The sequence below is a fragment of the Aspergillus affinis genome (assembly GCF_023601865.1).
Source record: "Aspergillus affinis strain CMG 70 chromosome Unknown NODE_93_length_150861_cov_87_049760, whole genome shotgun sequence".
Classification (NCBI taxonomy): domain Eukaryota; kingdom Fungi; phylum Ascomycota; class Eurotiomycetes; order Eurotiales; family Aspergillaceae; genus Aspergillus; species Aspergillus affinis.
Genome location: NW_026515874.1, coordinates 118,538 through 140,523, shown reverse-complemented (window position 1 = coordinate 140,523; position 21,986 = coordinate 118,538). Strand labels below are relative to the sequence as shown.

The 21,986-nt window shown below is 50.8% G+C and overlaps 8 protein-coding genes across 8 annotated transcripts; 3 read left to right on the top strand and 5 right to left on the bottom strand.

Annotated features, from left to right (window-relative positions):
• Positions 1-640: 640 nt before the first annotated feature.
• Positions 641-1,375, top strand: KD926_011338 (oxidase ustYa family protein; the record flags this gene model as incomplete). Its single annotated transcript, XM_053103609.1, has 3 exons — positions 641-791; positions 897-1,027; positions 1,091-1,375. The coding sequence occupies 3 exons, from the start codon at positions 641-643 to the stop codon at positions 1,373-1,375; spliced, it is 567 nt and encodes a 188-aa protein (XP_052953081.1).
• Positions 1,376-3,183: 1,808 nt separating this feature from the next.
• Positions 3,184-4,271, bottom strand: hrmA (the record flags this gene model as incomplete). Its single annotated transcript, XM_053103608.1, has 2 exons — positions 3,184-3,440; positions 3,491-4,271. The coding sequence occupies 2 exons, from the start codon at positions 4,269-4,271 to the stop codon at positions 3,184-3,186; spliced, it is 1,038 nt and encodes a 345-aa protein (XP_052953080.1).
• Positions 4,272-5,405: 1,134 nt separating this feature from the next.
• KD926_011336 (oxidase ustYa family protein) lies at positions 5,406-6,113 on the top strand (the record flags this gene model as incomplete). The annotated part of the gene is made up of 3 exons (XM_053103607.1): positions 5,406-5,523; positions 5,601-5,737; positions 5,841-6,113. The coding sequence occupies 3 exons, from the start codon at positions 5,406-5,408 to the stop codon at positions 6,111-6,113; spliced, it is 528 nt and encodes a 175-aa protein (XP_052953079.1).
• A 429-nt stretch (positions 6,114-6,542) lies between these two features.
• Positions 6,543-7,834, bottom strand: KD926_011335 (uncharacterized protein; the record flags this gene model as incomplete). The annotated part of the gene is made up of 3 exons (XM_053103605.1): positions 6,543-7,403; positions 7,506-7,709; positions 7,769-7,834. The coding sequence occupies 3 exons, from the start codon at positions 7,832-7,834 to the stop codon at positions 6,543-6,545; spliced, it is 1,131 nt and encodes a 376-aa protein (XP_052953078.1).
• Positions 7,835-9,411: 1,577 nt separating this feature from the next.
• On the top strand, positions 9,412-9,920 carry KD926_011334 (oxidoreductase FAD binding domain protein; the record flags this gene model as incomplete). Its single annotated transcript, XM_053103604.1, has 2 exons — positions 9,412-9,568; positions 9,718-9,920. 2 exons carry the CDS (start codon positions 9,412-9,414, stop codon positions 9,918-9,920), a joined length of 360 nt encoding a protein of 119 aa, XP_052953077.1.
• A 914-nt stretch (positions 9,921-10,834) lies between these two features.
• KD926_011333 (putative PHD finger domain protein (Ing1)) lies at positions 10,835-13,075 on the bottom strand (the record flags this gene model as incomplete). The annotated part of the gene is made up of 5 exons (XM_053103603.1): positions 10,835-10,893; positions 10,950-11,522; positions 11,582-11,793; positions 11,851-12,545; positions 12,674-13,075. 5 exons carry the CDS (start codon positions 13,073-13,075, stop codon positions 10,835-10,837), a joined length of 1,941 nt encoding a protein of 646 aa, XP_052953076.1.
• Positions 13,076-13,761: 686 nt separating this feature from the next.
• kgd1 (alpha-ketoglutarate dehydrogenase KGD1) lies at positions 13,762-17,194 on the bottom strand (the record flags this gene model as incomplete). Its single annotated transcript, XM_053103602.1, has 4 exons — positions 13,762-14,300; positions 14,357-14,730; positions 14,811-16,855; positions 16,925-17,194. 4 exons carry the CDS (start codon positions 17,192-17,194, stop codon positions 13,762-13,764), a joined length of 3,228 nt encoding a protein of 1,075 aa, XP_052953075.1.
• A 1,184-nt stretch (positions 17,195-18,378) lies between these two features.
• KD926_011331 (uncharacterized protein) lies at positions 18,379-21,474 on the bottom strand (the record flags this gene model as incomplete). The annotated part of the gene is made up of 1 exon (XM_053103601.1): positions 18,379-21,474. The coding sequence occupies one exon, from the start codon at positions 21,472-21,474 to the stop codon at positions 18,379-18,381; it is 3,096 nt and encodes a 1,031-aa protein (XP_052953074.1).
• Between the last annotated feature and the right edge of the window lie 512 nt (positions 21,475-21,986).

Sequence of the window (21,986 nt, the reverse complement as noted above, 5' to 3'; positions counted from 1 at the left end):
AGCAATTGCTGTACAATTGAATGCGCGGGAATACCGATTCATTCGAGTGCCAGTCTTTGTCGTGGGTCCTTACGCATGGGAAGAGGACTCTTTAGGGAAAGGTATTGGCGGTCTCTTGCGTCTTACCGCTCGAATTACATGACGAGCATGGCTAGGTATAAACGCCCTGCTTAGAGGAAAGGATCGAACATGATACTATGTGTTCGATAGTTAAGCCTGTCTGAGCCCAAAACCGGGGATCGTTGAGAGTGATTTTGACAGCTGTTCCTGACGACAAGTGGCATCCAAGACGTTCGAAGGATGTGGGAGAGACGGAAGTTTCTGTCCACATTTCACCGCACAGCAGCCAACAAGATTACTGATGGCCTGGAAGAGGGAGCAATCTCTGAAGTTCTCACTCCGTTTCTCTCGGGAAACAGTGAGGCATCGAAAACCGAGCGAAAATTATCCCATATAAGCATCAGGACCTTATGCTTTGCAGTATCGACTTTCTTTTTTGCGGTCGGTGTGGTTTTCTATATCTCCAGAATTCACCAACTGGGCTCCGATCACCAATGTACGAATTTAATGCATGCCTACAGTAAGTGAGACCTCACCTCACACCCTGGTCTTCGTCTGTCAATTGCAGTATATCTATTTAATGGGATCCTCACCATTTCCGGTTGTCACAGCACCCTTATCGAATGTCATTGAGTATGAATGGACGCACAGCGAAGACAATTCGAGTCTAGAGTTGTACACTGGGAAACCAACCGCAGAGCTTGAAAGAGAATGGGATGTACTTTGGAATTGTGAGTGACATCCATGGGTACCTATCCAACTTCTGGCGTTATTCAGGATTTCTATTGCAATCAAGTCCGATAAACAAGAACTCATGACATGGCCACCATCTATAGACGGCGCTTTCGCTGTACCGATTGAAGCGCTTACATCGCTCAACAAATCATCCCTGGCTGGACAATTCCGTACGGTGGATGTATCAGGAGTTGCTGCACTGCTTGAGGCGTTTCACCAAATTCATTGCGTAGTAAGTGTTCTTCACAAGGGGCCATTTCTCTCTCATTGGGACCATGCTAATATCCGGGAACAGAATCTTGTTCGACAGTACATCTATCGTGATTACTGGGATTATTCGAAGGTTGCTTCATTTTCGGGTGGGAACAAGACCGTGAGACACCATGTCGACCATTGCATTGAAACCATTCGAATGAACATCATGTGTTTAAGTGACGTGACACCTTTTCTGATTGAAGAAGATCCGCGCGCACCGGGTCAATTGAGGGCAAATCATAATATTGTCAGGAAGTGTCGCAAATACGGGGCCATGGTCGACTGGGTCAAAGAGAATACAGTTTTCATGACGGCTGGAAAGTGAAAGTTCTATCACGCTATTCTTAGGGAAGCAACAAGAGAATGATGAAGATTTGATCTGGAGAATTCAATGTACAACTCATGTCACGATATCAAATTCGTACTAAATGAACCCCTCAGTAAAAATTGTCATAATATTGCCGCCTCTTCTATTAGCCGGCACCTGGATACTTCTGACTCAGATAACCAGTTCGCAACTTGTGCATATTAACAGACATTCTCACTACTATCAAGAGAGTCTCGGGGACCATTTCAAGAGACCATTGGGTCACCTGTTATCAGCGACTTCAAGCCATTCTTCCTACTCCAGTCTGTCACTTTCGAAAAATCCCGACACTGGTGCAGCGTGTTGAAATCCGGCCCTTCACCAAGAGGACGATCAGGGGCCATTTTAATAAGGTATGGGGTTGCGTCCGCAGCACACATCAAGGTCGTGCGCAATATTTCGATGCACTGGTCAAGTCTTGTCATGATCTGGGCCTCACTGCCTGCAAATGTTGGAGATCCCGTATAGTTGTAGGTTTGTCGGTATGTATGCTGCCTTAGGATATTCTGTTTACATTGAATATTAGCTAGGATTACTCCAAGAACAGGCTCGCAATCAATATTATTACCAGACACTCCAACTGATGATACACTTCCAAGTTCGCAATGATCCGGGTAGAATCATTGGGCGACCTAGCCCACTCTCTATCCGCCGGCTGCTTTAGATCGACTAAATGAGAGTCTGGGATAGTGAAATAGTCGACTGTTATTCATTTACTTGTTATTAAGGTATACTTCCTCCATTTCACTTAAAAGAGACTCACATTGGTATAGATTTTCCCACATACTCTCAAGTTCGGGGGTTGGCGTTCCACGATACTCTGATTTAGTTGAAAAATCATTCTGATACGTGAGCCAGTTATATTGTATGGCCGTCAAAGCCGGTGCTACACGTGTCAGTAGGGCTTCAGGGAATTTCGAAGCCATATGTAAATCAGGAGAAGAGGGCACCCACACCATGCTGACATTCGGACTGTGCAATCACGCTCAGTTGGTTGCATTGTTTCTGACCGGTAAAAGAGCACAAAGCCCGCTACGAACAGGAATGATGAGAGAATATCAATACCGATTGTTCTCAGCCTTTCATGGTTCCGGGATTTATGGTTCAGAGTTAGACCATCGTCCTGTCCCACAACCTGTCTTGTCATCATATAGGAACAAGAAGTTCCTGGCGCGAGGTATTGGAAGGAACTCCGTATCTCTCAGGCACACTCAATGGTGAGATTGCCAGGGGCTTGTAGTTGGACAATCCAGGGAGACAATATAATGGCCAAGGTCTTGACGGAGATACAGAGTGTAGACTACCTGCTCTATATATGGCAAGTTCATAGTTATTCAGCTCAATAAGTTACGATTACGGCTACGCGTCACACCTTCTATGCTTTCTATGGGATATAGGAAAGAATAATCCCACTTCGATATCGTGCCCGCCCCAAGGCGCTAGCAAAAGCTTGCCAAGATAGCCTACGCTTCCACACTGATGTTTCAAACGCTAGATTTTACCACTGATTGTTTTTTATTTTTTTATTTTTTTATTTTTTCAGTTGGTTTCATCTTGTCATGTATTGTATCATTCGGACACCGGGGCAAAGATTCTAAGGATTTATATAACGGGGTCAAGGTAGAATGGACTCTGCGACCTCGGGCACAAATAGGGTTTTCATAATGTCAAACGACTCCACAAACGCAAGTCTAAGGCGGATTATGTTGGAACATCGGGACATACCCTTCCGCCTGCCCTGGGGTTCGAGCTCGCTTAGTCATCACTTAGTAAGCTAGATATCTTAGATAGTTGGCCACATCGGCCACCAAATACACAACACATCCATCGTTTCCACAGATTATCCCGTAGTGTGGCTTGCCACGATATGCCTCCATTGTAACGCAGTCCGTTGTGTCAGAGAGGAGATTTTCCTTTTCCCATGCTCGTAGATTGCTCTTTTCAATGGCAGCGCAGATTTCAGGGCAGAAAATCAAGGATATACCTGTAACAGAAGCTCCAAGGATTGTGAAATGTGCATTGTCTGTGTGTGTTAATCGATTGTAATCCGTTTTGAAGCGGGTGTTCACTCACCGAAGCATTCTGGCTGCGTAGAGGCATGCGTATTAGACCAGTCATGACTTACGGGCGGGTCTGCTTGGAGGTTGGAAACTAGTTTTCGTCCTGCATGTGGGAACAAGGTATTGATAATGTCGTAATGCAGTCCAACATTCAACATCAGGTAGACATCTTGGAAGTTTTCCCGCGGAAACCTCATTCTCACACAGTCTGTGGTTGAAGGTACCCGCTCGCTGAGTCTCGCGGGAGAAAGCTCAATGGCGTGACATATCTGGTCGCCGAGAAGCTTATAGGTGGCTTCCCAGCTAGCCGCAAGATATCCCCAATGGCCATGGCTGTCTGCTAGCGTAACAGGTCTCGGTTGCGGAAACAGGTAGTTCTCCAGTTTTCTGTAGTTTGGCTCCATGGAAATGTTATTTCTGGTGGCTATGCTTGCCAGAATCTCTTTAGCGTCCATGTTGAGGCTAATACGGCTCCCTCGCTTGTGTTGTTGACAAAATTCCGTTACATCGAAGGATCTGCAGGCATACTCTGAAACATTGAGAATGAAAGGTATGAAGATGTCAGGATCTTCATGCAGAATGTCGACATATGTCTTTTTAGCCCGTCGTAGGGTGGACATGAACCTAGATTCCTGCATTGTTCGCCTCTCTTTGCCACGCTGCAAACGATCTAGTGGCTTACAGACAATTGCTAAGCGCTCTTCGAGAGTGGTAAGATATCTTCCTGGTATTGTCTGGCGTTTGTTGAATTCTTGCTTTGTGCTGTAAATACGCGACCAGATTGTGGATGCCATACGGTTGCTGCATACGCAAATTAATACTAGAGGGCCAATGAACGTAGGGTGTATGTAAGGGAAAAAGAACATGCCAATGATTGAAGAGATAGGAGAGCTAGGAAAGCTAGGAAAGGTAGGAGAGGTAGGCGAGGTAGGAGATGCAGGAGAGGTAGGCGATGTAGGAGAGGTACTTAGAAGTAGGGAGGAAGGAAGCCGGTGGAGAGAGATATACTTATCGTGAGGCATACAGAAGTACATACGTACACTCATTGAAGCCTATCTGCTAGCATAGAGCACGTCATGTCCAGGATCTTACTTACCCGGTTGCTTGCCCCAGAGATCTAATTCCTGTAGATCCGGGTTGGTGAGACATGCAGGATTACGCAATATTACCATCTAATGCCTGCCAGTGCTATTTTACACTGCATCTGTATGTAATGTTGTATCTTTTACCGCGAGTCATGACACAGTAATTGCTCAGTACCTGTAATTTGCATCATTACGGGTTTTTAGAATTATGTATTACATCCTGACTTACCTGAATAATTTCTTGGACTGTACTTACTGTTTGTAAGTTATAGGACCTTTCGTAAGAGATTTTTGAAGACTTTTCTCCTCCTAAGTCCACGTTCCATGCGCAAGAATACGTAATTTAGTCTAGTCAGATGTTTGCTTAGCTTTTTGTCGCCCACAGCGTAACCCATTAAGGAGTGTGGTGCCCTGATGATAGCAATTAGATTTGTCAACCGTTGGTAACTAGTTAACTAAAGCTGACCATATGAGCCTGTCTCCCCAAATCCCTCTCATCTAAGAAAACAACATTTCATTTCAGCTTTCCATCAGCATACTAATCGATCCGATGATGGCGAACTCTTATGCTTTTCTCCCCTCGGATATTGACGGAAAGGAACAGTCTGCCGATGAACATCAAATTACTCGACCACGAAGTATATGGAGGGAATGGTCAGTTCTAGCATGGCTTTCTCTTGCTTCGATATGGGTTTTTACCATACTGTTCAGCATTGCAGCATGGACCAACGGCACTACTGATGCCCGTTGTGCAAGGCATCTGTCAACATGGTGTATGTTGCCGTCAACCCTTCCCTCCGAAGGTATTTCCTGCACTGACTCTGTCTTCGTTTCAAAGCGCCAATGCTCGGCGCAGTTGAGTATGTTGACGTGCAGTTTCAGAATGCCTTCCACCAGCCGTCTATATATCGCGGATCGCCAAACATGGAAAGAGAGCAAGCTTGGCTGGATCTATGGAATTGTACGTATATCATTGTCTACTCAATAAAGAATTGTTAATGCTCATCATCTCTATCTGGCTCAACATTTACCTTGCAGTTGGAGAGGTCAATATTCCACTGGACAAGCTTCCCCTCCTGAATAAATCTACCGCTGGAGAGTGGAAGCGAGTTGCCCCTGAGCATGGAGGAGGCGTCTATGCGTTGATCGAGACATTTCACCAGATCCACTGCCTGGTCAGTTTTTGGTCCCCTACCAACCTCTCCCCACATCTTTACTACTCTACAAGCTCTCCGACCGGAAGGTATGTAACCAACAGTTAACCGAATCTCCTCATAGGATGTGATCCGCCAATATACCTACCGCAACGAATGGGACTACAGCAAGACCCCTGCTTTCGATGCTGAACCACACCTAGTGCGCGCACATGTTGATCATTGCATTGAAACCATCCGGTTGAATCTCATGTGTGTCGGAGATGTGACACCATTTCTGACAATATCGTCGCCTTCAAGGCCATTGGGAGAGTTGCCGGACTTCAACACGAAGCATAAATGTCGCAATTTCACGAAATTGCAAGAATGGATGGGGCAGAATTCAATTCCAGTCTAGGAGAAAGGTGGAACGAGAGATCTCATCACGCTCTAGAAGATATATTATGTGACTATCGTGGATGCTTATACGTATTTCAAGATTCTATCTGATACTTCCTATGGCTTCAATCTCCAGTATGCTTGGCATCGATTTGCTCGTAGAGCGAGACTCTCACTTCAGGCCTGAATCATATTCATCTCTTGGTCATCATCTCTATCACTCTACAGAGTTGTCAGAAACGTCCATGACCATTCAAGACTCGATTTGACATACCATAGCATGGGTCCTTTCTCGTCGAACAAAGTAAAGTGTATGGCTGACTATAGTAGATATAGTGCACAGCAAAATGAGCAGGCGAAGCACCTCATCAAACTGAAACCACCTTGTAGTCCAGTACCTCGCAGCAAACTCTGAACCTTTCTCTGCGGAGAGTATAGCTACTGCCGTTTAAACTGTCACTATTAAACATAGTATTGCGCCCGTCACTGAGATCCAAAACATGGATGAATGAATCGAACTTTTCGCCGAGTCGGCATCTTGTTTCAGCACAGGCCACGCCTCCCTGGAGGTACGTAGCGATGTCCAGGAGAGACCAGCAGCCATTGAACCACCGAGAACGGCTGTCAAAATTGGGAGGCTTTCGGCCGTTCTCTGAAGTTCATTTACCCCATAGCATGTCGTAAGGACTGCTAGAGCTCCTGTTACTACCCAGGGTGTGGCAGGCGTCGAAGCAATGGCCCATGAATATAGATCAGTCCCCGATCGTGGCAAGACAAATAAAAGATACCCTAAGGTAACAATCTGAAAGGAGTCTAAAGCAGTGCTCGCCCAGCCTAGGATATTCGTGGTATCCGGCAACGTTCGAGAGGCATAACTTGCCCACCGTACGGTCACATTCGCGAATGAGAGGAAAACCAGAGCATGCAGGAATACACTTGTCATGCCTCTCTGCTTTGTATAAAATGCCCAAATCGCGACATATATAATACTCCAACCTGCGACTGCGACCGAGAGGTATTTATACAGGTAGAGACACGGACGTTGGAATGCGGGCAGCAGTCCGTCGACGTCTCGGGCCGTCATCAATCCAGAGTATTGGCGGGTGGAATAACCGTATGTTGCGGCGCAGTAAAAGCCCTGGTTCTGCACAGGATAGATTAGGGTCTCAGGTTCGCTCAGATTGACGGCTCGAGTAATGATCGGGCTGTTCGCATTTGCAAATGCTTCCGGAGTAACAATGAATGACCCAAGCTGTTCGGCAGGGCAAATGCCATTTTTCACATTTCGGGGCGTGCATATAATTTCTTTCTATGATAACCAAATGTTGAGTTAGGTCAGACTCTTGACAATCAATGAGAGCGTTTGGAATTGTCTGGAATACAGGCATAGGCTGGTTTGTCGGATGCTGACCGTTTCGCTTCCCGCTGGTTTATGCCCACCCAGATGCTCGTCCCCCAACTCAAAAATGACAACACTGACAATACTGGAAGATTCATTGCCTGAGATCGATGAAACTGGATCCATTTGAACGATGATGCTAGGTTGGAGGAGCCCCGAGAATTTCTGCGACTGGGAGATACCCGTACAGCGTTGATGAAGCTTCGGGGATGGACCCTAGTTGAAGGTACCTTCAATGTCAACACCTGCCAAACCGCTTCCAGTTCGATACTTACCAGCTTCATTACTTCTGCAATTACAGTGGTGCCAAAAAATAGGAAAATGGGGTGGTAAAGCTGCATAGCTGCGGGTGACTGAGGCGACGAGGAATGATAGACCAGAATATAATGGACAAAATTGGAGAGGGAACGGACGGTCTCGGAGAAATGATTGATTAACTATTCCTGGTGATCGAGGGTCATTTCTTATGTAGACTTCGCCCGGACCCAATGCGCCCTAGCTAATAAACTAATGAGGTGGGACAGCCACGAAGCACGATGGTACCTACCCTAAGGAAGCCCCCAAGACTTACGAATTGGCCGCTACCACCCACCGTACCCCCAGGCTTCCCGGGCCTCGGCCACAGGCGGGAGACCGGGATATGCTGCGGAGGAACCGCTGTGCCATGCAGGGTTTCGTGACATTACCTAGGTACTCATGAGTCATGACGTACGCACTAGTATGAGTTATTGTATCAAATCACCCGGGGAAAATTATTTAGTGGACCGTTATCCGCTTCTACCTACTAGCAAGGATCCCGAGAGCTAGATTAGGTTTCTTAGGATCTATAATTCTTCTATACTACCATACGTAAGCTATGATATCATTTAGTGATTTCCGTGTGAATTTTTTGTGACGAACTGACCAAGGCCTACTATATAGAGCGATGCGCATACCAAGTCTTCGACTTGGTATTCTGGTCTTTTTAGTAGCTCAGTTGGTAACTGTCCTACTAAACGGTCTTGGCGGGTAGAAGCGCACCTACCACTGCCAAGCCCGTGACATTTTTGATATAACGTCTACTTATATATATACTACGTATCGACTATTATACTAGCTATATCTACATATTGCTCGGACAAGAAAGAATAGGATCTAGTATAAGAAATTTATCCCGGTTAGAATGAATCTATTATGTTTTTATACTGTAGTTATTAAACCTTTTAGGCCAGGATAGCCATAAACAGTCAACACTACGTCTTAATTCTGGAACCTTATTCTTTTACTTAGTTTTATTAATCCTCAGTTATGCGTTTAGATGGGAAAACTGGCATGTCATTTTACCACGTAGGTATTCAGGATCAAAATTCAGAAATACCTATAATAGACTAGCGCTATTTGGTGTTCCGAGGATTTTTTGGCTCTTAGGATATCTAGAACTGCTCCCAGGAACATCTGAGCTTGTGCTGTCTTTCGACGGAGAAAGTCCAAGAAAATATTTGCTATGTTGATACAGTGCGGGAACTACAGCGTTTCCTACTGGGGAAAAGGCCGTGAGCATCAAAAGGAAAAATAGCTTCTCTTATTCGTTATTTTCGTAATAGCAGTACTGGGTTTTTGAGGGAGTGTGGCGGGCAAAAGTACTCTAAGAGTGAAGAAACAGGCAGGGGGGTATTGCTAGTAGGGATGCAACTTATTGAGGTTACTCGCTCAGGGCACTCAGTCTTCCGCTTACCCCGTGTTCAGTGATCGCTTGAGGCTGCTCAGGGCGCGCTCAGGTCTACTCAGTGAGCAAAAAGCGGCGAGGGATGAGCACTAAAACGGAAAGGGAAAGCCTTTGGTCTGGCGAGAAAATCCAGTACGTATGTGTGCTCATTATCGAACTAGAATCATGTTTTCCCAACATACCATGGAGCCCCATCACGACACCCTGTACAAAATGTATCGCGCGTGGAGATTGGCCCTCCAGGGTATTTCCGACGTCAAAGGACTCTATCCGACCTTTGTTATCAACCTAGCTCCCGCCGGCGCAGCAAGAGTAGGCAGGGATAATGGGATCGGAAATGTCTGGGGCTTGGAGGATACGCCAATGATTTGTGAGTTACAAATTTTTTTCATTATCCCCATTATCTCCTTGCAACCAACCAGGAACTAACGAACTATCCCCAATCAGGGTGGCAATTCAGCACAGGCTGGGCGCTCGCTCAAGACGACATCCGAGTGCAAAGCTGGTCGTAGACACTAGTAGAGCGATTACACAACGCCAACCGGAAAAACAAGATCAGCTCCGAGTTCGTCTACATGGGCGATGCTGGCGAGTGGCAGGACCCGTTCGCTGGGTTCCCAGCAGAGAATGTGCGTCGGATAAAGGTCATCCAGAAGAATTACGACCCTCAGGGGGTTTTCACCAGGCTGAATACGGGAGGATTCAAGTTAAGCACTGTCTAACAGGCCTAGAGATGACTTCCGGGTGGTGGCCTCTGTTTGGGCGTGGAAGGTAATTAGTTGCATGCTTTTCAAGGTATCCTGATATCCCTTGACACCGAACATTTTCTCCATACCATGAACATATATTGCCATTGGTTTAAGACCAACTTTCATGTTGACTTTTACCACTGCGCTACAGGCCAAAAGGCACAATGAATGACCAACGGGTCATTCGGTCAACGTACTATCTATAGTATATAGTAAGCTGTCCGCCAGCAGCTCTTTCGGACAGAGTCCTGGCATTTTATCAAAAAAAAAGAATTTTTATTTTCTGACCCATAAAGTCCTGTATGTGAAGTAGAAATTTTAGTATATTGATTATAAAGTTGCATATAAATAGGCCCTTATCTTCTGTAGATAGATTATCATCAGAGTAAATAATTTCACTGCTTCCAGCACCTTGAATTCCTACAGATGACGAAGAAGGGATTGAGAGTTCGGACAGTGGGGATAAATATGTCTGCATTCTTTCTCTCTGATTTTTAGGGGCCAATGTATGGACATGGACTGCTTCCAAAATCCGGAAAGGGGACAGATAGGAAGAGAAGGAATGAGATATAAAGTGAGGATTTGGTCTTTGCTTTTGTACGAGGATTAAGAGTAGCATATGTGCGTAGTTCGGATGGAAGATGAATGAATGTAAGGAAGGCGGGAGATGCACAAATGATCCCCTTTTGCATGACCAGAGCACGTGTTAAGGCTTCAAACCAATCAAGGCAACTACAATGTATCAAGACTGGCCAAAAGTCCAATAGCCAATAAGGAAATAAAATTGGACTCAAGTCTATGTATGTACTGCGAACATGTATCGATTGGGAAAACCACGCGGTTGATCGAATTCTGGTCTGGTGAAGCTTCGTGATCGTCATCTGCGTCTACCGTCCACTTCGACTGCGTCGCATATTTTGAAGACATTCATCGCAATACCATTTGACTGCATCCTGTTAGCTTTTATCGCTCTAATTTGATTGCTGATCGGGCAGGTCTTACCATTCTTGCCGGGTGGCTTGGTCAACCCAACGCAGGACAAATGGAACCATTCTCGTGGGCAAGCGTCGTTGTCGCACGCAACCATCTCGCCGAAACTGATCTCGTTGCAGTAGCAGTACCGCGGCTCGCCCTCTTCGTCCTCATCATCCCCTTCGTGAAGGGATTCTTCCTCCTCAGATGGTGCTTTCGGCTGCACCACCGGCGTGCTGCCAGTCTTCTTCTGGGACCGCTTGGCGGGTGCAGGGTCCGTACTGCGTGTAGCCCGGACCCGCTGCTGAGTGGTGGTTTCAGAGAAAGTCGACGTCACCGGGGTCGAGGTCTTGGACGACCGTCCCTTTGGCGCCGTATTCAAGGGCGGCAATGTCGGGGTTTCTCTTTGCTCAATCGACTCGGTAGGTTTACCGTCCGTATCGTCACGTTTCGTCCCAACAGGAGTCGGAACCTTTGACGATGCAGCCGCATCCGCGGGCTCGGTCTCTGTTTCTCTCCGCTTTGGATCGGGGATTGGCGGCAGTAGAGCATCAACCTTGGAGGCGATTTCCTTAGGCGTTGTCCTTGCCTCGTTCGTTTTATCTGGATCGATACTTGTTAGCCACATGCCAAGTAAACCCAACACCAAGACGAATACATACTATTGTTATTAACACGGTTGGAGGCCGATGACGAGGGCCTTTGACGCCCATTGGCGGCTTGGCCGTTATTCTGTTGAGTTCGTGACGACTGTGGTCGCGCAGCGGCGGGAGCTGGTCCTGGGCTGGCTGCGCTTCGTGGAATCGCCGCAGCACCGAAAACCGGTAACGGCGCCAAAATGGGCGACTCGGTTGTTGAGACGCCGGTGTTATTCCTGTACTTCAGGTCAGCCAGTGTTCTGCCTACTTTCTCATTTTTCGCGCCTCCATACCTTTTGCGTGCGGCAGCCGAATTCGTATTCGGTGCCCGAGATCTCTTCTTCGTACCATCAGACCCTTCTTTCGCGGCCATCCGGCCCGACACATTGCCGCTGGCGGAGCGCTCCATAGCAGTCGATGTGTCCACGGGAGGGGGCCGCTCAACTTTGCGACGCTTCGTCTGGCCCGACGTCCCGGTCGTCGCATGCGCATTACCAGCGGCGGACGCATCGCCCGCGGCCGCGGCACGCGCCTTATTAGATTGTCCCTTGCGACCGCCGGCGGCGCGAACCTCATCCAGATCGGACTCGCCGTGCGCCCGGCGCTGTCGCCTCGCCATGACAGCCTCACGTCGCGCCTCGCTCCGCGACGCGGCCTCGGCCTCCTGTAAGGCATGAACTATATCCTTGTTGGAAGCGACCTCTCGGCGAGGACGCTCATTGGCAGCAGTCTTGGCCGCTGCGTTTCGATTCGAGTAGGCCCAATGGGTGAGACTGCCGAGGCGGGCCTCATCGCTGATCTCGCCAGCAATGAAAGGGAAGACGGTATCCAGACGCAGAAGCTGGCGATCCAGCTCGTCGTTGGCATTGGAGATCACATGGTTCTTCTCGTCCGCCGTCATCATCAGGTCCGAGAGGGTATGTCGTACGCGATCGAAGAGAACCCGACGGTTTCTGCTATCCTGGGATTCGGGTTGTTGAGGAAGGCCCTAATACAAGCATCACAGATATCAAAGTCAGCATATCATCACTATTACTTCGTCACAGATAATGGTCTTGATGACTTCGTCTCTGCGCGAAAGAGGGCAGGGAAAAAAAGGATTTGACATTGACCCACCGCAGGCAAGAGATCATCGCGCACCGCCCCAGCAATGACGGGGGCCGGGTTCGGAGGAAAAGGGACTGCTTGTGACTCTGACGAGGTCTTGAGTAGCTGGAGTAGATTATCCTCCAAGGCCCATGCCTTCGCATCGACCTCTTTCAGCAACGAATTGTGCCGACGAAATTCTCGGGGTAGGGCGGCGATGGCATCGGTGAAATGTGTGATGGCCGGATAGAATCCATGAGGGATGGGAGACGTGGGAGTAGTGTCTGCCAGCGAGGAGTGTCCATAGGCGAAAGACGAGCGTCCTTGGGTCTTGGAGGTGCGAGATGGATTGGTCCGTGTCTGGCGCGCTGACTGACGGGCACTGGAGGAGCCCTGAGGAGGGACGGCCGACAAAGGAGCCGCCGAGGACATGGTGAGTGGAAAAGAAGGATTCCCAGCTGGATTCAATCAGGGAAAAGGAAACGATCGCAAAGCACGGCTGACAGGCGCCTCAGCAATGGGAACATGGAACATGGAACCGCGGACGAGACGACGAAGAGATGGGAAACTCGCAGTGCGGAGAAACGACGAAACGGAGAGGGCCTTCTTTCCTCTTTGGGATCGGCATCAGGTGATTGGTGCCTGCGGACTCAGGCTGACTTACTCGGCTGACTCAGCCATCGGGTTTGGACAATGACATCACTCATCCTAAATTTAGCTCCTACAGGAAGCTGCCAAAACAAAAAAATGGGAAAGAAAAAAAAAAAAAGACAAATCGATATTATACCAAAGTCCTTAATTTACATGCACAGAAATGGAAATCGAACACGGGGAAAACAACAAAACAACAAAATGAAAACACATGCTAGGTATAGACAGGCCAGATCATGCTGCTTATGCCAGAGACGACGGGCACAAGCACAAGCGGAGCATCAACACCGTGCAACTATGCAGACAACAAATGGAAAATCATACATAGGAGAACGAAACGAGTAGGCGCTGCCGTCTCTCTCTCCCTTCAAACAACCACACACGGCACCCGGAAAGTCTATGCTGCTACAATACCTTCTTATTGAGCGTTCCAACTCATCTAACTCTCTCTCTCTCTCTCAACTAACTTACTCGCCCTTCAAGCGGTCCTGGTGGACAGAGAAGGCATCCTCGAGGAATTCTTGCTCTTCCTTCAAGTGGACGGACTTGAGACCCGAGGCCACGGAGGCGCTAGGGGCACGACCGGCGTAGAGGACGTGACGGCGGTTGTGGTGCTCCGTCGCGTTCAGCAGGGTCTCAATACGAGGCTGGGTGTAGCTCCAGGCACCGGCGTTGAGAGGCTCCTCCTGAGCCCAGACGACGTTACGGGCGTTGGGGTAGCTGTCCAGGTTCTCCTTGAGCTGGGCCCAAGGGAAGGGGTGAAGCTGCTCAATGCGAGTGATGGCGGTGTTGCGGATACCCTGGGCCTCACGGTGCTTCACAAGGGTGGCGTAAACCTGGCCGGAGCACAGGATGACACGCTCGATCTTCTCGGGCTCGTCAATGGCCGTGCCGTGAGCGGGGTCGGGGATGATCCACTGGAAGTGAGAATCACCAGTGAATTCCTCGATGGAAGAGCGGGCAATCGGGTGACGCAGGAGAGACTTGGAGAAGAAGATCACAAGGGCTGCAAAGAACAAATTAGCCTGGTAACTCCCCAAAAAGTGACAAATAGGCACTAACGCTTGCGGAACTGGCGGTGGATCTGGCGACGCAGGATGTGGAACAGGTTGCCAGGGGTGGTCATGTAGGCAATCTGCATGTTGCAGTCCTGGTGCTGACGGTCGAGCTTGTCGGCGGAGGGGTAGGCACGAGGCTCCTCGTTGCAAAGCTGCAACCAACGCTCCATTCTACCGGAAGAGTGCTCAGGACCCTGGCCATCATAACCGTGGGGCAGAGACACGACAAGACCGGAACGCTGAAGCCACTTGGACTCTCCGGAAGCGATGAACTGATCGATGATGCACTGAGCGTTGTTGGCGAAGTCACCGAACTGAGCCTCCCACATCACGAGCGCGTTGGGCGAGGTCAGAGAGTAACCGTACTCAAATCCAAGACTATATTGTCACCAGGTTAGTTTGGGTCACCCGGAACAATGGAAGTTGGGCAAGAGGGAAGAGATGGGTAGGAAACTTACGCTCCGAATTCACTGAGGGAGGAGTTGGAGATGACGAAGCTACCCTGGTCCTCGCTGATGTTCTGCAAACCAGTGTAGGTGTTCTCGGTCTCCTGGTCGTGCAAGACAGCATGACGCTGGGAGAAGGTACCACGCTCAACATCCTGACCGGAGACACGGACATGGTAGCCCTCGTTGACCAGGGAACCGAAGGCCAGAGATTCGGCGGTGGCCCAGTCGATGTTCTGGCCCTCGTCGACGGTCTTCTTACGGTTCGACAAGATACGCTTGAGGTTGCGGTGCAGGGTGAAGCCCTCGGGAGCATCGCTGACCTTGGCGGCCACGTGCTTCAGCAGAGGACCCTCAACACCGGTGGGAAGGTGAGGAAGGACCTCATTGGCTAGCTCCTTGGGGGACTTGAAGCCGTTCCAGGCGGAGGTCAGCCACTCCTTACCGGTAGGCTGGTAGTCCTTGCTGCGGTCGAAGCTGTCTCCGAGCATGCCCCAGACCCACTTCTTGTGCTCGTCGATGTCCTCCTTGGTGAAGGTACCCTCGGCAATCAGCTTCTCGACGTACTTGTCGAGCTGGAGCTTCTGCTCCGCAATGCGCTTGTACATCAGGGGCTGAGTGAAAGAGGGCTGGTCGGTCTCGTTGTGACCCTGCTTACGGTAGCAGACAATGTCGATGACGACGTCGCGCTTGAACTCGGCACGCCAGTCGGCAGCGACCTGGCAGACGTAGTTGACGGCCTCGACGTCGTCGGCGTTGACGTGGAAGACGGGGGCGTCGATGGACTTGGCGATGTCCGAGCAGTAAGGAGTGGACCGCGAGTAACGGGGGTCGGTGGTGAAACCGATCTGGTTGTTCACGATGATGTGAATGGTACCGCCGGTGGAGTAGGCGGGGAGAGAGTGGAAGCCCATGGTCTCGTACACGACACCCTGACCGGCGAAGGCAGCATCACCGTGCAACAAGACACCCATGGCAGTGTTGAACTCGGTCTCGTCCTTGTTGTAGTGCTGGATCGAACGGGCCTTTCCGAGCACCACGGGGTCCTCGGCCTCTAGATGGGAGGGGTTGGCAACCAGAGACAGCTGGACCCGCTTACCGGAGGGCGTGGGACGCTCGAAGTTCATACCCAGGTGGTACTTGACGTCGCCGGATCCTTCGTCGGAGGGTTCGGTGGAACCGGCGAACTCGCTGAAGATGGACTCGTTGGGCTTACGGACGACGTTGGACAGGACGTTCAGACGACCACGGTGAGGCATACCGATGACGATGTCCTTGATGCCGTAGTCGACACTGCGGTCGATCAGCGCCTTCATACCGGGCACCAGGGTTTCGCAACCCTCCAGACCGAAACGCTTGTCGTTGGGGAACTTGGTGGCAAGGAAGGACTCGAAGCTGTGACTCCAGATCAAGCGGTCCAGGATGCGGCGCTTGTCGTCGACCGAGTACTTGTAGGGTTCGGGGATTTCGAAGCGGTCGCGGATCCAGTCGCAGGGCTTGCGGTCGGGAATGTGGATGTACTCCACGCCGTACGAGCCGCAGTAGATCTTCTCGCAGGTGGCGATGATCTCACGCAGCGACATCTTCTTGCGCTCCTCGGTGGCAAACCGCGGCAAGATACCGGGTCCGAGGGTGAACTCCTCGTCCAGATCGCGCTCGGTGAAGCCGTAGTGGTCGAGCTCCAGCTCCTTGGGCTTGTTGTAGCCAAACGCCTCGGCCTCGCCACGGATGCCTAAGGGGTCGATCTTGGCCTTGTGGTGACCACGCGCCTGGTAGGCGCGGACCAGCAGCTGGACCTTCAAGTGATTCGTGACGTCGGTACCGGGACCGATGTCGAGACCGGCGCCCGGCATCGTCTGAGGCACACCGCCGGTAGGGGTGGGCACGAGAGTCGGAGGAGGTTGGAAGGCCTGGGAAACGGGCATGTTTCCCTCCTCCATGTTCTTGAAATACGTTTGCCACGAGATGTGTACGCTGGACGGATCTCTCTTCCACGCCACGTACATTTCATCGATATAGTTGGCGGTGTTGCCCGACAGGAAGGAATCGTTGGCATCCTAGTTAAACACCCACGCGATTTGCGCAGAACACGTTAGTAAAATCTTGAATTTCGCGCTGCAGTGCACAGTAACACTGTCGCGTCGACCATGTCGATCACAAAGGTCCAGAAGTGTAGAGCTTACCACACCCTCCGCAGAGGCAGCATAGTGTCTCTTGCCATTCAACGTCCGGTCAACGACGGCAAGCGGGCGTCTCGCCGACACGCCGAATTTCGAGCTTTGGCTGGAAGCAGTTCTGGCGGTTGAGGCAAGAGAAAAGGGTCGTCGGCAGGCCGAGCAAGCGGCTCCGCGCAGCACACCACTGTTGGCGGCCTTGACGGCTGTAGTACGAAGCATTGCGGGAAATTTTCCGGACCTCGAGGGAGCTCAAGAAAGGGAAAAAAGTTCAAGCAGGATGCTCCGAAACGCGAGGTTCGGATCTTTTTTTTTTTAAAGAGAAGAGAAGAAAAGCGCCAGATGAACACTGACGTCTAAAAAGCGGGAAATAAAAAAGAAATATAAGTCTCAGCTGAGCGCTGTATTCTAAAAAACCTGTACACGTGAGAATTAAAGATTGGTTAGTCGACTGTCGGTGCTGGCTGCAGATGCCGAGATTTCAGGCGGACTAAAGGAACGACGGGGAAGACGCACGATGTGTAACCTATGGGAAAAGAAGGAACAAAACACAGGTGTCGACTAGTATTGCCGTAGCACCTGCACAGAAACGGGACTCATCAGAGTGCGATAGCACACTCGACAGGTAAAACGCGGAGCGGAGATAGGGAGGAAGGGAAAAGGTAGCAAGAGCACCTGAAGCGTAAGGTATGGAAACAGGAGAGAAGGACAGAGAGCAAAGAGGATGGGAGGAGCGAGAGGTTTGCCGAGATCTACCGCTATGACGGGGCTGCCTGCCTGTGGCTGTCCTCTCTGTCCCAGCCACAGTCGCTGACTCATCTCCCGGTTGCTGCAGCCGGGCGGCGGCCCGAGGAAGGGCCAGACGGAGCGCTCCGTAGGGACGGGCAAGCATTAATGCCTCACTGCAGCAAAAACCTGCCTGCAAGCGGGCAGCCGCACCGCCACAAGTCGGCTATGCGAAATTCCCGTGGCGGGTTATTGCGGATGGCCTCAGACCAATCAGCAGTTTGGATTATGTTTACATCCGGCCCCTTAGGTAATGCTCATGAGATCACGGCCGGTCACAACAAGAATAGTGATAATCATATATTAAGAATGAATAGCAAACACACGATGTGGCCTCCCAGAATTTGCTCAATCAAGCTGCGTCAACTCATTATATCGTATCAATCAGATGGTACAGATCACGGACTGCTCCTGCCGGGAGACATCCCAACATCTCCCGCCATTAGATGCGTCATATAGCAGAGACAAAAGTAGGAGGGGGGATGAATAAAAAATCATTAAACAGAAGAATAGGCGGATATCAAGGAAACAGAAATGAAAAAACAAAACAAACAAACAAACACAAAAGAGCCCTATATATATAGAGACGTATATTTACACAACTCCCCCCGGTGATTATCTTAGGTAAATGCGCCCCGGTAGGATTCCCGGATTGGTGATTCGGTTGTGCTTGGACCTCCAAACATGTCCGGAGGAGCGTTGTAGACGGTGGGACTGACATCCGAAAGACCGGTGAAGCTGGCGCGGTTGGATGCAGTTTGGAGATTGGGAGGGGGGCTTCCGCTGCCGCTACGCAGGCTGCCGTTGCTCCCTCCCCAAGCTCCCCGACGGAGCCTGATGAGGGCACTGAGGGATATATCGTCCTCGATGTCTCTGAGATCGACCAGCTGTGCCAGCCCGGGGCTGAGAGGGTTCGAGTGCGCCACCCCGTGAGCGGATACCGAAATCATGGAGTTGCGCGTACTTCCTAGCTCGCTGCGCTCGGTGATAGGCGTCAGGCTGGGCTCTCGGAATTTGCCCCGGCTGCTGAAGTTACGAGTGACTCCTTCAACGCCACGAGATCCGAAATATCCGCCGTTCGTCAATTCCCCGTTACCATGAGCTTGCGCATAGAACCCAAATTCCTGCCCATAGAATCCTTCGTCATCATTTTCAAGGGCTTCTGCATTGGCGGCGGCAATGATAGGATCGTCGTAGAATGACATATCGTTATCGTCGAAATCAAAGTCCTCGGGCCCTTGTTCGAAGCTGGCCATATCGACCGACTGGTTGAGGTGGCTGTCGTCCGACACGAGACCCGGCTGAGGGCTCAGGGACTGATCAACGTCTTCTTGGTTCAACGATCGCTCGCTCACGCTCACGTTACGGTCAAACCGGTCATCGGTGGCGTTTTGGTTGGCCGCCTTTGCTAAAGCATTATGAAGAGCTTCAAGGTTGTGCTCGGACAGCACACCCCCATGGGCCTTCGCCACTCCCCCATCTTGCATATCCTCCGGGACATATGAGTACTTCCTAGAGCCCGACTGGTACTCGCTGGCTATACTAGGAACATGTCTAAGTCCGCCATTAGGGCCCACATCCAAGCTGAGTCCACCGAGGGATGACAGCGCATCTTTCAAGTCATCCTTCCTCTCCGGTTGCTGCTGAGGGGGCGGAGCAGTGCGTTCAGAAGTCCGCTTTCGGTCGTAGAGATGACTTGTCTCGTCGTCGAAGATGGACTCATCAAATTGCTCACCCCCGGCGTCAGCCGTGAGATCACCAAATTCTCCGTCATCAAAATAAAGATCATCATCGTCGTCAAGGAACTGAGTCGCGTTCGGAGGAGGTCCTGTCGGTATCTGTGACATCTGCGCCGGAGACTTCGTCGGCTGGAGCGGCGGCGGAACCTCGACTGGTGGTTCCGACGAAGGTGAAAGACTCGAGGTGGGGTCCTCGGTGTCGTTCGAGTTCGCAGGAGCAGCAGCAGCAGCAGCAGCAGCAGCAGCAGGATCAATAGCTAGATGACTCTGTCCAGGTGCAGTGGGGGGTATACTTGGAGCATTCTGGCTGATGGGGCTCGCAATGACTGGAGATAGACCGGGAGCTAGCCATGACTTGTTCAAGATGTCGCCAGGGCCCGAGAAACCGCTGAATTGATCTTCCTCATCCGCATCGGCGTTCACACCCGGAATCTTCTCTTCTAGACCATCCAAGTCATCCAAGAGCTCGTTGTCATAGTCGTCCTCGCCATCACTGAATTCGGGGTCCTCCAGTCGAGCCTTCGCTCTCCGTGCGGCTTCCTTTTCCTTGTGCTTTTCTTCCAAAAGCTTCTCCTGCGTCGATGACTCGATACCGTTCATATCAAAACTGAACCGAGAAGCATTGCTTTTGAGGTGCTTTGGTAAGCCAGACGGCTGGTGGGGCACGAACTCGATCGTATCCGAGTCTTGCGGGATATCTGCGGGCTCGCTGGGTGCCGGGGGTGGTGGACTGTCTTTCGGCTGGGGATCATCGGGCTTCTCATCTTGTTCCGGTACCCTCGTGGGTAGGTTCCGGGCAAAAACGGGGAGTGACTGTGCATCATTCTCACGAGGCGGCGGGTTCGTCAGTAGTGAAGATTGTAGATAGCCTTTGCTTTCAATCTGCAGCGCTCGCTGATCATCCTCGAAATGCTCCTTAAAGGCCGGAGAATATTCACTATGCCGCTTGTTCTGCTCGTTGGTCGCTACTATCTGATCGCTCACATGTCGTTGGGTTCCGTTCGTGGGTCGGGGTTGATCACTCGAGTTGCGGCTTGCGACTTCACGTAGAAGAACGGGTGCGGCCGATACGTTTCGACGAGGTCGAGGGGCGGAGAAGTCGTGGACGATGCTTCCACGGATTCGAGGATCATAGTCATCAGGAATGGCCGGCACGAGATTCCGAGCACCAATTTTGACATCCTCTGTCCGCGGACTAACGATCTGAGACGAGCGTCTGCGAGCCAAAAGAGACATGGGATTCAATAGGTGAAGCCGCGTCTTGCCAGACTTGTGGTGGATGGTATCCGCCGGGACATCTCGATCGACTTGACGTCGATGGCTTGCGGACTCGAATCGGCTCTCCCTCTGCGACGCGGTTGTCTTCTCCGCCGGAGAGTCATCGGGAGAGGCTTTCAGCCGGAAAGGGCCTGAATGGACGATTCCGGGTGTCGACAAGCGTTTAGACTGGTTATCGGAGGACTGCGAATGCGCATTCAGGAATCCCTTCCCAAACGACCGTCGGAAGGGCGAGTTCGGTTTGGACGATTCGCTATCGGCGTGTTCGGGACGCGGGGCCGTGAAGGATGGCTGCGAGGAGTTGGATTGAGACGTAATGGAAAGGTCTCGATCGCACTCATCCGGACTCGAGTGAGGCCGAATGTTATTTTCTGCGGCGGCGGACGGCGCGGCGAGGTTGGCCGACGAGGACGAGGGCGCATTGACGCTGGTCGCGGAGACGGCGACATTCGTTTTGTCGGCATCGAAGTCGGGCGAAAAGTCACCCCAGCCGTGGGGGCTCGAACCATCGGTGGTAGCAGACGAGTCCCCAAAGGTCGTCGGCAAAGCAGCAGTGTTAGGGATCACCGGCAGCTGCGGCGGGTTGCTGGCGCTTCTCGTGGAGGCAATGGTCGGCGTGGGCTGGGCGGACGAGACAGGAGACGCACTCGATCGACGATGGTCGCGACGCCAGTAGGAAAAAACGGTGGAGGGTGGCATCGTTGAGTCTGCGCTCCAAAAGCACACAGAGTGCTTTTATCCGAGCGAACGCTCTGTTTAGACGACGCAAAAATTGGCCATGGTGTGCGCGCGCAATTATTCCAGGCGTTGCACGGAGGCGCCAGATTAATTGCAGGCGTGGGGCAGCTTAACCTTGTCTCACCCTAGAAAGGCGGTGCGATAAGAATAGCAGCACTCGAAATTAATTAGTTGGAAACACGAGCAAATCATTCGATTCGAGCGGCTCGGATAGTTGGAGGACCCTTTCCTGGCCGATCATGACCCTGGAGGGGGAATAATTGAAGATGAAGATGAAGATGAAACAGTAAAAAAGAAAAGAAAAGAAAAGAAAAGGAATAGGAGTTTGGGTTATCCAGGAACGGAAGAATGTTTGTTCTACCACTTTTTCTTTCCGCATGCGGCGTCCCCGGTAGTACCACTGCATTTCTCAACTGTCGTGCAGCGGTAATAAGAAAAACTAATTAACGTAAGACGGACATTGCTGAAAATAA